Source organism: Diabrotica virgifera, chromosome 4, assembly GCF_917563875.1.
Source record: "Diabrotica virgifera virgifera chromosome 4, PGI_DIABVI_V3a".
Lineage (NCBI taxonomy): Eukaryota > Metazoa > Arthropoda > Insecta > Coleoptera > Chrysomelidae > Diabrotica > Diabrotica virgifera.
In genome coordinates this window covers 28,138,028-28,152,700 of record NC_065446.1, presented here as the reverse complement: position 1 = coordinate 28,152,700, position 14,673 = coordinate 28,138,028, and the positions used below count along the sequence as shown (strand labels likewise).

Below are 14,673 nucleotides of genomic sequence, written 5' to 3'. Positions count from 1 at the left end.
CTCCGCCGAAACAGCTGTAGTCACTTAGTTATAATAAATTTTGTGGAAGTATAGAAAACAAACGTTTTCGTGTTTTATTGTTAGATAAAATGAACTTCCATCAAGTAACGGTCGAATCCATCAAGCTTATATTTTTCTAAAACTTTTTTTGTTAGTTGATATACATGTTAAAGTAAAAAGTTCTACTCGCAGATTTGGCCGCTAATTGTTTATTAATTGTTTAAACAATAACAATTGTTTTGTACGAATAATTTTAAAAATATCATTGAAATTCATCATTTTACTTTGATCAAATATGTTTCTATTTTGTTTTTGGTTATGTTTAATCCGAATATGGCATTACAATTTGAAAATTCTTATACAGAAACTCTTATACAGTATGTCTGCATAGCTAGGAACCACATGGAAAATTTTTTTATTATCAATTTTACGAAAAAAAATTATGCTTCATAAAATACTCTGGACACTCAAAAATCTAAAACTCAACCATCAGATATCAAATTTTATCAATTTTATACGAGTTATGTCAAAAATATAAATTTCTTTAAAGAGTAAAGTCACAGATTAACCCAACACAGATGCGAAACCCTGGCGATAACTCTGGTATGAGTAAACTCCGAGTTTTGGTAAACTCCTCCTACTTTGAGTTACCAAAAGGGTAGTCGCTTAGTATCTCGCTTAGTATGTAGGCTTAAGCTTATTGTCAGTTCCTGAATAACCTCGACAGTACATGCGCTTATTGTAGTGTTAAATTGACGGGCTGATTATTGGGAATTTTTTCTATTTATCAAGTGTGTTTAAATAGTTTTGTTATATTTTTAAAAATGGTTGGATATACGTGTATTTATGAAGGGTGTTCATCTAAGACGGGTCAAGGAATATCATTTTTTAGATTGCCAAAGGATAAAATAAGGTATGTAGTGTCATTAATAAATTGATTTACTTTCTAAATACTGATTAAGCGGCATATTACTTATATCATATTAATTATATTAATCTCGAAACACACATAAAATGGTTACTCAAGCTATGTGTGTTAGAAATAGTTCCAATAGTATTTTTTCAAGAAATATTTTGATAAGTCTGAAAAAAATCCTGTCTTGACAACAGTAAATTTTAGTTACTAGTAAGAATGAATAACGCCCTGTTATTGAAGATAGTCAAAATAATCTTAAAAAATAAAAGAGATATTAACAAGACATTAAATTTTTATTAAAAAACATCTTATGTTATAGGAGTGAGCTATGGTTAAAAGCTACTAAAAGACAAGATTTGTTAGAGGAGGATTTAACTAGATACAGAATTTGCGAAAAGTATTTTGAAAATAAATTTTTATGCACATCTTCACGACGAAATCTCTTGTACGACAATACTTTGCCGTCAATTTTTACCGAATCTAAAGATATCTGCGCGAATACGTCTGAGGAGCCGCCGAAAAAAGTTCAAACATTGTCAGGTAAAAATTAGGTAAATATCAATAATTTCAATAATAAAAAGATATGATTTTTCAGATAATAGAATAACGCCTGCGGCGGAAAATTTACAGTTAATATCCTCTAAACAAGTTTCTACCAGCCCCAATAAAAAAAAAGATAAACACATTACTACAAGAATTACAAAAGATGTTTCCCAGTTGTCATCTTCAGTATTATTACAAACACTAGCATCTTTTATGTATAACTTGCCACGTGAATCTAAACTGAAATATAAAATCAGGTTTTTAAAAAGAAAACTTTTGAATAGAAAAATATGTAAAAAACAAAACGGTACAAAACAAGAGAGAGCAGTTTAAAAAATTATGTGACAAATTTTTTAATAAATCATTGGCCGAAATTGTAAAAACTCAGGCACTGTTGCAGAAAAAAGTCCCAAAGGCCAGAAGATATTCTCAGGAATACAAACAATTCGCTCATTATACTTTTTTGGACCCAAAACTTATCACTTTTTGAAAAAAAATCTTTATTTACCAACTAAACGTTGTTTATATAAGTAAATTTGATTATATAATTAAATAACCTGGAACTTGAAAATTATTATATTAACAACACTTTATCTGGTTTTTTTCTGGAAGGTCATACCTGGAATTCACAAATTACTGTCACCAAACGACTGTCACTTTTCTAATACCTAGTTTACTTTCTCTTGTTTTATTAAGGAAAAACTTTGTTTCGTTTTGTTTTGTAGCTAGTTTACTTTCTCTTGTTTTGTACCTACCTAGAATTCCCAAATTACCCTATTATATTTATATCGTGTTCAATTCCAAGCAACTTTATAAAATTTCACAGAAATTTAATAAATGACCATTTATATATAAATCTTTAACGATTGTCATTTTTCTAACAGTTAGTTAACTTTCTCTTGTTTTGTTAAGGACATATGTACCTAGAATTTTCAAATTACCTATTGTATTTTTATTTCCTTTTTCGTTTAACACATAAATTTATTAAATGACCAATGTTTTGTTAAGTTTTGTTTGTCCTAATTTTTAGTGTAAATATAGTAAACATCAAATCAGATGTAAAAGTAAGTATTATAGACCAAATGAACTATTTTGTAAGTTATTAATCGTATTGGTGCAAACACCAGCACAACAACTGTGCTCCTTAGTTTCAAGGTTACCAATTTTTGTACCGGCATCATAGCATAGCTTTCGCATCTGTGTTGGGTTAATCTGTGGTAAAGTACCTTTATATTCCAGAATATCAAAAAATGCTATTATGAAAAGTTGTTTGAAATTAAAAACTATGTTTTAGTATACAATTACATCATTCTAATCGAAAAAAAATTATTTTTTCTCAAATTACATATTATACTAATCATCATTTTATTACAATTATTATTGTAACTATTTTATTATAAATTTCACGAAAAAAAGTTATTTTTCATAAAATGCTCTACCTGGTCTAAAATCTAAGATACAACCATCAGATATCAAACTTTTTCAATTTTATACGAGATATGTAAAAAATATGATGTTTTCTTAAGAGTTAAGTGCCTTTATTATTCACAACATTTTAATTAGAAGGATGTAATTGAACACTGAAACATATTTTTTAATTCCAAACAACTTTTCTTAATAACAATTTTCGATATTGTGAAATATAAAGGTACTTTACTCTTGAGTGAAATTCATATTTTGACATACCTCGTATAAAATTAATAAAATTTGACATTTGATGGTTGAATCTTAGATTATATATGATGCAGAGTATTTTATGAAGAATAACTTTTTTTCGTAACACTGATAATAAAAAAGTTATCAATATTCCAAGTAACGCAGACATACTGTATAAGAGCTAAAAAAAAAATTTTTTGTTGAAAACATTTATTATTGTTGAAGCTTATTATTAAATGTATTTTAGGTAAGTATTACAGAAAAAAGTTTTGATCACTTTTGTATAAACATTTTTTTAGCTGGTAATTTTCGGTTTTTGTATTACATTTTTGTTATCTTTATTAATTTTCTCAAAAAGAAATAGTTTATTTCATTTCTAAAGTAAAATAATTTAGTGTATTTTAAAGACTACATCCTAAGCTTTAAAAAACACCTATAAAACTGTAATAGATCTGTTTAAACTTGGGTAATACCGTCTTAAATTGGTGTTAATTCTGTAAAACTATGAAGTTTTCAAAAATTACATTTTTTGAGACGTGTATCATTTGAATTAAATTTTTGAGACTTTTTTTTTAATGAAACATCGTTTAGTAAGATGTTTTAAAGGTAAGTTATGCAAAATTGAGAGTTTTATAAGAAAAATTGTATTAGTTACACATTCTTAAATCATTTTTAAACAAAATTCATGTAAGTCTCACTTTCAGCCCACACCGTACCTATGCCCATACATTTTATTTCTTTTTATTATAACCATAAGATAGCTTAATCATTCTTCTTTCAAGTCTAATTTGTAAAATTTCATTTGATCGATTAGTTAAAGAATTACATTAAAATAACTCAACCGTGCACTTCGCCGTGCCGTACGCTAGTTTACAGTGCGCCAATGTTTGTGAGAAGGGTGACTTTAGCGTTATAAATAAAAAATTATAGAAGCTACAGATTTAATTTTAGAAAATTCTTTATATAAGGTTTTTTTTTTAATTTTCTGAATTTTTCAATGGTCAAGTCAGTTTTTTTCCAAAATTTATATTTTCGGAGTTATTTAAAAAACATCTAATTTCGCAGTTCATTTTGTTTAATAAAAAATGAAGCACCCACTTCTCGAGTAGAACTTTTTGATATGTTGTTTATTAAACATTTCTTAATGAAATAACAAAAAGTTCTATCTTGTTTGATTTTTTCCGAAGTGAAAATCTATATGCACTCCCCTATTAATAATATCTTGATATTAAATCAACAATGAAAATACTTTTGGCTTTATACAAGGTCGATCAACAAGAAATTGAACAACAATGGGGATAATAATTAAAGAATAAAATACAACGGTCAAAGAGACATGCACTTGAAGAGACTGATTACTGAACTGACACTAAAAAACAGTCAGTGAATGGAAGGTATAGTATTTTTACTACAAAAACGTTATTACGTAGGTCAAAATTTTTGACGTAAGAGAACTGTCAAAACATTAGAATGTGACTTTTCATTATTGCTATGTTTATTATAAACACGGCAATAATGAAAAGTCACATTCTAATGTTTTGACAGTTCTCTTACGTCAAAAATTTTGACCTACGTAATAACGTTTTTGTAGTAAAAATACTATAGCGAAGAACTTCCTGTACACTCCATTTTTCTAAGGATATGAAAACAAAATAACTATGGAAATTAGATATGTAAATGAGAGGAAACAAATTAGTTGAATCATTGTTTATTCTTTTACAACACAATTCGATTCTGCTTATAAATAAATTATGGTTAAGGGTGTGTTTTTTTTTATTTAGCTAATGCCTCGACAACTAATGGCCATTGGCATGGTTGGTACGGTGAATTTTTGCAGTTAGGTACCTAGTGTCATGTGTAGTGTGTGTGTTGAGAAGTGTCTTGTTACTTTGCAAAGTCGACATCATTGTCTTTGCAAAGAGACGCTAATTTTATCCGAACGTCTGCGGTCCCTCCGGTGAGTACCGATCCCACAAGGACAGAAACTATCTTCATCTACTAATTTATAATAAAAGAAAAATTTCTGACCCTGGTGAGATTCGAACTCACGACCATTCGGACCTATCGATCCAAAGCTAGGCGCTCTTACCACTGAGCCACAGAGGGGGTTGGGTGTGTTTTAAATGCATCCATTTTTTTTCGAATCCTGAGAAAACTAGTAAGTATTTTTGAAAAATTCAAACGCAGAATGAAAGATTGCATTATTACCGAGGGCCGAAATTTCCTGAAAACTTCTATAGCGATACGCTTTAATTACTATTTTCGCTAATTTTAATTTTAATTTAACTTAGTCATTCGAAATTCACATTAAATTAAATACAAAAATGTTAAGAGTGACATGGCTTTACTCTGTCAACATCTGTTTTCTCACCCACATAAATTAGTTATCATATCAGACCATTATGTCAACAACTCACTTAATGCATCGAAATTGTTTTCTTAAAACTGCAAAAGTGTACGCCAGACGTAGTGATTTATTGACAGCTGGTCAAAGTAAAAGAAACACAAACATATTATCGTTTGTGGTTTTTTTCTTCAGTCACAGCTCGACAGGCATACGTATCGGGTCACACCCCTTGGCCGTCGCTAACATCGACCTTTCCTTCCGAGTGTCTTAAGCGAAACACATTTTTGTTACAACAATAAATAAAATATTTATCGTTCTTTTTATTACATTCATTTCAATTAAATTCCGGCAACTCCCCCACCGGAATACTTCTATGTTTATTTTAATAAGTTACAGGGGTGAAAAAAAGAGAAAATTTAATGTGATTTTTAATTTCAAATATCTCATTCAAAAGAAACTTTTTGGTGATTCTAAGAGACTTTCGGCCCTCGGTGATAATGTAATCTTTCATTCTGTGTTTAAATTTTTCAAAAATACTTATTAGTTTTCTCAGGATTCGAAAAACATGAATTCATCTAAAACATATTGGCGCGAAATTTTGCGCATACGTAAATAAGCAAAATGAAAAAGTAATCAAAATCGTGACAACCTGAAAGAAGATCCGTCAAACTGTGCAGTGCTTTTGAATTATAATTTGGGTTATGAAGGGACTGTTGAAGAGTGGTCAAATCAAAAAATAATTGGCGAATTGGCAAGAGTATTCAAAATGATATTGTAGATAGCACGCTACTATGATCTGTTTTTAAACCAAGAGGAGTAATTCAAATTTACCGCGCCGTAATGCTTGTTTGTATTTAATTGGTCCAACCTCAGGCAAGTTTACTCCATTGTTATGAAATTTTGACACTAATGAAATTTATGAAATTTTGACACAACTGGCATTTCATAGGTTAATTAAGTTATATCGGCGATTTTTGTGTTTTCTGCGTTATTCCTTTAATTTTTAGATTTTTAGTCTACTTTTATACAGTGTGACCCATTTAGATTGGAAACACCTCTATAAAATTTGAAGTTGTTAACCGATTTTAGCCAATTTTTTTTAATGTCATGTAATAAAAGGTCTATTGCGGGACAAAATATGAAATATTTAGTTAAATTTTCAGGGCATTCTACGATACTTTTTCTTCGTCGAAAATGTAGAATTTGTATTAGCGATTTTTTTATTAAAAAATTTTCTACGCCACTGGATTTAGAGTGGCTTCAAATAGCTATGACAAAAATTTCATTAACATATATTTATTAATAACGAAGTTATGACAACTTAATATTTTAAAACTCACTAAGCTACGCAAAAAAGAACACCCTGTATCAACAGATAACCATAAAACTAATTATTTTTCAAATAATTTTAATATTAATAATTAACAAGATACTTTTTCTTCGTCGAAAATGGAGAATTTGTATTAGTGATTTTTTTATTAAAAAAATTTCTACGCCACTGGATTTAGAGTGGCTTCAAATAGATATGACAAAAATTTCATTTTAAATTTATTTTAAACATTTTTTTGTCTAGTAGTGGTTTATTATTAAAATTATTTGAAAAATAATTAGTTTTATGGTTATCTGTTGATACAGGGTGTTCTTTTTTGACTCGTAGCTTAGTGAGTTTTAAAATTTTAAGTTGTCATAACTTCGTTATTAATAAATATATTTTAATGAAATTTTTGTCATAGCTATTTGAAGCCACTCTAAATCCAGTGGCGTAGAAATTTTTTTAATAAAAAAATCGCTAATACAAATTCTCCATTTTCGACGAAGAAAAAGTATCGTAGAATGCCCTGAAAATTTAACTAAATATTTCATATTTTGCCCCGCAATAGACCTTTTATTACATGACATTAAAAAAAAAATTTGGTTAAAATCGGTTAACAACTTCAAATTTTATAGAGGTGTTTCCAATCTAAATGGGTCACACTGTACAAAAAACAGTTGTTTTTAGAACTCTTTAGCGACGTATTAGTATAATATGTATGGATTACCGTCGAAGGCCGAGATATGATCCACTAAAAAAGAAGATGTATTTGGTGATTTTTCTAGTGAATTTCTTAGGTGTGAATCTGTCTTTTTAGTTTACTCCTCCTGGTTTAAAAACAAACCATAGTTTGGAAAGAAGAAATTGTGCTGCAGATTAAAAATAAAAACTTCTTGTCAGGTCAATGTGATGAAAAAAAAAACGATTTTTAGATTAATTTTTGCGCCTCACAAACTTCAAAATCCCTAGCCGCCACTGGAAAACAGCAAATGATTCCGGACCAGATATGTATAAAGATATAATGATAATAAACTAATTAACCTCTATATGTTAATAAAATATCTATTAGAACATAATAATTATTCGAGTTATTATTAAATAATTAAAATTCCTTTCATTCCATTGATACAGATTGGTATCATAAATTAATATACACTAGATTAAATACAACAATATCTATTCATAATTACAAGCAATAAAATTATGACTAGAAATATCATTATCAAGTTCGATTATCGACATTAGGTATATTATTATATTATACTAATACGTCGCTAAAGAGTTCTAAAAACAACTGCTTTTTATATAAAAGCAGACTAAAAATCTAAAAATTAAAGGAATAACGCAAAAAACATAAAAAATCGCCGATATAACTTAATTAACCTATGAAATGCCAATAGTGTCAAAATTTCATAACAGTGGAGTAAACTTGCCCGAGGTTGGACCAGTTACAAACAAACATTACGGCGCGGTAAATTTGAATTACTTCTCCTGGTTTCAAAAAAATACCTAAACAACTATAAAATTTCAAAACATTTAAACTTTGTTTTAATTGTGTGCTTTGTTGTATAGTAATTTCAAGCCGATCAAAATTTCACCAATATTGCAAAAAAATAATTACTAAATTTACTAGACAGTTGGCACTGAGCGAATCGTGTAACATATATTATGTATAAATTAAAAAAAAGTATTTTTTAAAAGAGAATATTTGTACAGGGTGTCCCATAATGAATTGGACATTAGCTAATGGGTGATAGAAGACACCAAAATATTAAGATTTAACCAAAAAAGCTTAAATAAAATATGGCTCCTTAAGGAGTTACAGGGTGTTTTATTTAAAAAATATTTTTGCTCAGTATTTTAAAACTATTCGACGTATCCTTTTCATACTTGGCAGACAGTGTAGGTATTTATTATACACCCTATGAAATTATGATAAATAAACGTTTCTGGCTACTATCAGTGGCGTACGACAGGGGACAGCGAATGGTTGATCCTTCCCAAATTCTACGCCACTGGCGGAATTGCCATTTTAGCGCAATTTTTTGATTCTCCAATACTCTTTGTGTAAATAAAGTACTTTTTTCACTTGTAACCATAAAGTCATTAGTTTTCGAGATATTTGAAGTTAAACGTGTAACGGCACAGTTATTTTAATTAATGTATTGTGCCTGTGCCGTTTAATTTTAAACTTAAAATATCTCGAAAGCTAATGATTTTATCGTTAAAACTGAAGAGTATATTATTATTTGTTCCTAACCATAAAATCATTAGTTCTCGAAATATTTGATTATTAAATTAAAAATTAAGCGGCACAATAGGTACATTAATTAAAATAACTGTGCCGTTACATGTTTAACTTCAAATGTCTCGAAAACTAATGACTTTATCGTTACAAGTGAAGAGTACGTTATTTACATAGAGGGTATTGAAGAATCGAAAAATTGCGCTAAAACGGCAATTCCGCCAGTGACGTAGAATTTGCGAATGGTCAACCATCGCCTGTCGTACGCTACTGATAGTAGCCAGAAACGTTTATTTATCATAATTTCATAAGGTGTATAATACCTACACTTTCTGCCAAGTTTGAAAAGGATACGTCGAATAGTTTTAAAATACCAAGCAAAATTTAATTCAAGGCCATGGGTACATAATTAGCAAATATTTTACGGCTATCCCTACTTTTTCTGTCTTTACACGGCAAATTATGTGTAGTAAAATTCACACTGGTATGGATATGTAAACATTACTAGAATGTCATTCTACTTGACAATGTCATCATTACATTAACTTTAAAGAGATGGCTTTTGAATGTTCTTGGATATCTGTTATTTGTATAATTGCAAATTATTAATTCAGTTAATACATACATGTGATAATTTTTTCACTAACTATGTATCCAGTGATTGTAATAATTTATATGTACAACAAAAACTAATACTCAATCGAGAAAAGAGGAAAAGTATTAAAGTGATTTTTTAATAATATACTGTTACTATGGAACGCTTACAATTATTTTGAACATCTTTAACAACAAAATACTTGGATCACAGAATATAATCCTGATGTATTATCTGCTTGGATCTTCCATAAATAACAAACAATAAATAACTTTTTATTAAGTTCTCGTCTTAAATCAATTATTTATCAAATACATTATCAATATTATTTAACCAACAACTCAAAATATTCCCGGTGCCATGTCAAATATTTAAAATATTTAAAACTGTCACTGTCTTGTCATCATAAATATTCTATTTGACTCAGTGCGTTGTATGACAAAAGATATAGTCCAGAAAGCCACTGCGCATCCGCTAGGAAAAATATTCTAATTCGGATTTTTTGCACAATCTTACTCAAAAAAAACCCCTTTTAACAAATTTGCATGTTGCCAGGACCAAAAGTTGGTCAAAAATTTTTTAAACCTTTTTTTTTTTGTTTTTTTCCTAAAATTATTTTTTTTGCATGGAACAAAATTTTTTTAGGTTTTTTGGATCATTCCAAACAGAAAAGGTCTTTAGTGACTTTTTTCTAAAGTTGATAGTTTTTGACATATAAGCGATTAAAAATTGAAAAATTGCGAAATCGGCCATTTTTAACCCTCAAAAACTATGTGAAAAACTAAAAATTTGAATGTTGCCAAGGTAGGTAGATATTCTTTAAACATCGATTGATGAAATCCCGAAGAGTTTTTTTCCAATACAATATTCAAAACTCCTTTGTTTTTTAATTGCTAATCAAGCGTGCGCGGCACTATTTTCCACCGTTGCATGTGTATACAGTATGGTGCAAATGAAAGAATAAATTCGTTATTTCGTAAACCGGCGACTTTAAGGAAAAATCCCTAAACAGGTCGATTTTTATTTTTAAGTTATGATATCGTGACATATATGGTATACTAGTGACGTCATCCATCTGGGCGTGATGACGTAATCGATGATTTTTTTAAATGAGAATAGGGGTCGTGTGCTAGCTCATTTGAAAGGTTCTTCAATTCTCTATTCAGTAATATAAACATTTACATAATTCTTTATACAGGGTGTCAAATAATTTAATTTTTTTGTCAATTTGCAAAATGATTTAATTTAATAAAAATTTTTTGGACACCGTGCATAAATTATGTACACCTGGTTCCAAAAAAAACTGATACGACTCTTGAAGCGTATTTTGTAGAAAATTGAGCAGTGTATTTTGAAGGATAAATACTTAATATTTACATACTGTCAATGTCACTGCCAAATCTTAAAATTTGTCAGATAGCTTATTCTGTTCCACGGTTATTAGACTTTATTATTAATCTTTATTATTAATACTTTCTCCGCAACTGAGAGTATCTTATCAACTGTATTGTTTTTAAACAATAGATGATAAAATAAAAATATTGACAGTTCAAAAATGTGAACATTATTGCATTGTGTGTGGCCTAAGTTTGGGCTGAAAACTGAAATGTATTACATTTTTACAAAATTTTGGAATATGTTTAATTACGTAGACCAATTTTAACAGTTGTTTTCAATACAGATTTCAATCCTATACAAATAGTTTCTAATGTCTTTTGATGTCAAATAATTAGGGAAGCTGGAATTTAACAGTTTAGAATTTTACATTGAGTTAATGCAAAATTGTGACGCATGTCAAAATTCTCAATGTATTTTAATTGTATTCATTTTCTTCGAATCCTGAGAAAACTAATAAATATTTTTGAAAAATTTAAACTCAGAATGAAAGACTACATTATTACCGAGGGCTGAAAGTCCCTGAAAACTTCTATAATATTTATTTTAATAAGTTACAGGGCTGAATTGAATATTAATTTGTTTTGTTGTATAATCCACGTTTACAATAATTATGTGATCTATTTGATGTAAAAACTATCATTTAGATAGTTAATATAAAAGTTTAGATAGATTTAAAATAATATAAACATTTAGACCTTAATAATTAGTACAATTTATGAATTAACATAATATGCAATCAGTTGTTTGTTGTTTGTTTATATTATTATTTGTATGTCATACTAAATATAATGTCAGATCAATCAAATACACTGCTCAACATGATCAAATCTTACTAAGAGTCGTATCAGTTTTTTTAGGAACCGGCTGTACATATTTAGATTACTGAATAGAGAATTGAAGAACCTTTCAAGTGAGCCAGTACACGACCCGTATTCTCATTTAAATAAATCATTTATTACGTCATCACGCCCAGATGGATGACGTCACTAGTATACTATATATGCCACAATATCATAACTTAAAAATAAGAACCAACCTGTTTTGAGATTTTTTCTTAAAGTCACCGGTTTACGAAATAACGAATTTGTTCCTTTCATTTGCACCATACTGTATACACATGCAACGGTGGAAAATAGTGTCGCGCACGCTTGATTGGCAATTAAAAAACAAAGGGGTTTTTGATATTGTATTGCAAAAAACTCTTCGGGATTTCATCAATCGATGTTTAAAGAATATCTACCTACCTTGGCAACATTCAAATTTTCAGTTTTTCACATAGTTTTTGAGGGTTAAAAATGGCCGATTTCGCAATTTTTCAATTTTAAATCGCTTATATGTCAAAAACTATCAACTTTAGAGAAAAGTCACTAAAGACCTTTTCTGTTTGGAATGATCCAAAAAATCTAAAAAAAATTGTTCCATTTAAAAAAAATAATTTTAGAAAAAAACAAAAAAAAAACGTTTAAAAAATTTTTGACCAACTTTTGGTCCTGGCAACATGCAAATTTGTAAAAAGGGGTCCTTTTTGAGTAAGATTGTGCAAAAAATCCGAATTAGAATATTTTTCCTAGCGGATGCGCAGTGGCTTTCTGGACTAATAGCGAATGTTCGATTTGGAAAATATCACCACGGAAATGGTGTCCATTTTTTTCGAATCCTGACAAAACTAATAAACGTTTTTAAAAAATTTAAACGCAGATTGAAAGACTAAATAATTATCGAGGGCCGAAAGTCCCTTAGAATAAATAAAAAGTTTCTTTTGAATGAGATATTTGAAATTAAAAATCACACTACATTTTCTCTTAGTTTTTCATCCCTGTAACTTATTAAAATACACATTATAGAAGGTTTGAGGGACTTTCTGCCCTCGGCAATAACGAAGTCTTTCATTCTGCGTTTAAATTTTTTTCAAAAATACTTATTAGTTTTCTCAGGATTCGAAAAAAATGAATCCCCATTTGAATAGCATTGCAGCCGAAAATACGTACTATCCCCTTAAGCGATTTTGGTTAAATCGTAATATTTTGATGTCTTATATTACCCATTAGCTAATGTCCAATTAATTATGGTATACTGATGTAATAATTTCTACTCACCTTTCTTCGCATTCAGATTCCTCGTGTCTGACCAAAGAATTTCTCGGAAATTGCTTGTTACAAAATTGGCATTCGGCCGGAAGCTCCGATACGGCATTTTCAACTGCCAAATTTCTAGTGGCTGTAGTTTTACTTATTTCGACTCTACAGCTTGGACAAGTAGCTGTTTCGTCTCGGAGCCTGGCATCGGCCAAGACATGAGTAAAGCATCCGGCACACATTAAGTGACCATTGCTGCACTATAATTCGCGCGAGCACCAAAAAAGAAAAAAAAAACAATTTAGTAAAATGATCATATGCTGTTCTTATTAAAGAATTTCAGTTAAAATATCAACTGGCAATGATAATCCTGGAAGTGGAACTAGGAAGGTTAAACAAGACATCAAACAGTGCATCAAATTGTTACCTTTAGAGGATCTCATCAGCTCCAAATAACCTAAAAATACGGACTGCAAATTTGCTGTTTAATACATAAATAAAACATAATTTCTATGAACACCATTATCGTCACCAATACAGATTACTGAATTTGTCAAACTTCAATTTAGGTTTCAATACCTTATCAAATGTTTCCTTGAATAAATTTTACCAGATGTCTTCAAATGTATGATAAACATTTATAGCAAAATTAACATAATTTCAGTAACTAGTAAAATTAAGACACCTGACAAAATCATTTGCAATCTACAGTTACAGCTATTATCTATCTAGCTGTATTCATTGTTAGTTTCATCTTCCACTTCCCCTCTATTACCAACCATCAGTATAAATTTTGATAAAAGAGACTATTATTTTTAATGAAATTAATATTTTGATTCATGATAAACCTCACAATGTATTGTAATTTTTACAATAATGAGATGATACATAGAGCTACACAGTACTATCAGTAAAATATGAATAGAATTAATTGGCCAAATGGGCACCTATTACTGATTATTTGACTTTTATGGCATGTATACTTAATCCATGCTTTTATTACTATATGCACTTTCCAACTTAGCGAAATAACAGACAAACCACTCTGTGCTACTCTGTGGATCCACAAAGTGGCTTAAACAGGCGATTTTGTAGCCCCAATGATTTTGTAATGGACGCCACAGTGGCGATGATCGGCGACAGAGGCTGACGGCTGTGACTGGCCACTGTCGCTCGTCTGGAAGGGTACATTAGTTTACATAAGAATTTATGGCTAATCATCGGAAGCTGCTTTGTGGATCCACAGAGTAGCGCTACAGAGAAATTCGTCTGTTTTTGCCCTTAGGAAAACATAATAATGTAAACAATACAGTTAAAGCCTATATATTTTGAAAGTTTTTGCAATTGGCAACATTGCAAAAATTTCCAAAGTGCTAAAAATTGTCGCAGTGGAAACTTGTGTTTTAATTAGACGTTAAACACTTACCAATCCTGTCCATATCCTGGAATTAACAAAAACGATCAATATACAGTACAGAAAAATTCAGTTAAAAATTGAATTTTCTACTTTACCTCTTGTTTTGTTTATTTTTATGTGACTACTGAAGATACTATTGAGTTAAAATTTGTGTAGGAACAAAATGACT

The 14,673-nt window shown here is 29.5% G+C and overlaps 1 protein-coding gene across 1 annotated transcript in view; it reads right to left on the bottom strand.

Moving 5' to 3' along the window:
• LOC114349333 (cysteine and histidine-rich protein 1 homolog) overlaps positions 1 to 14,673 on the bottom strand; it is a 60,710-nt gene that overhangs the window by 40,351 nt on the left and 5,686 nt on the right. Inside the window, exon 2 of the mRNA XM_028299673.1 lies at positions 13,109 to 13,347. Coding sequence (XP_028155474.1) covers positions 13,109 to 13,347 — 239 coding nt within the window. The remainder of the gene's footprint in view (positions 1 to 13,108; positions 13,348 to 14,673) is intronic.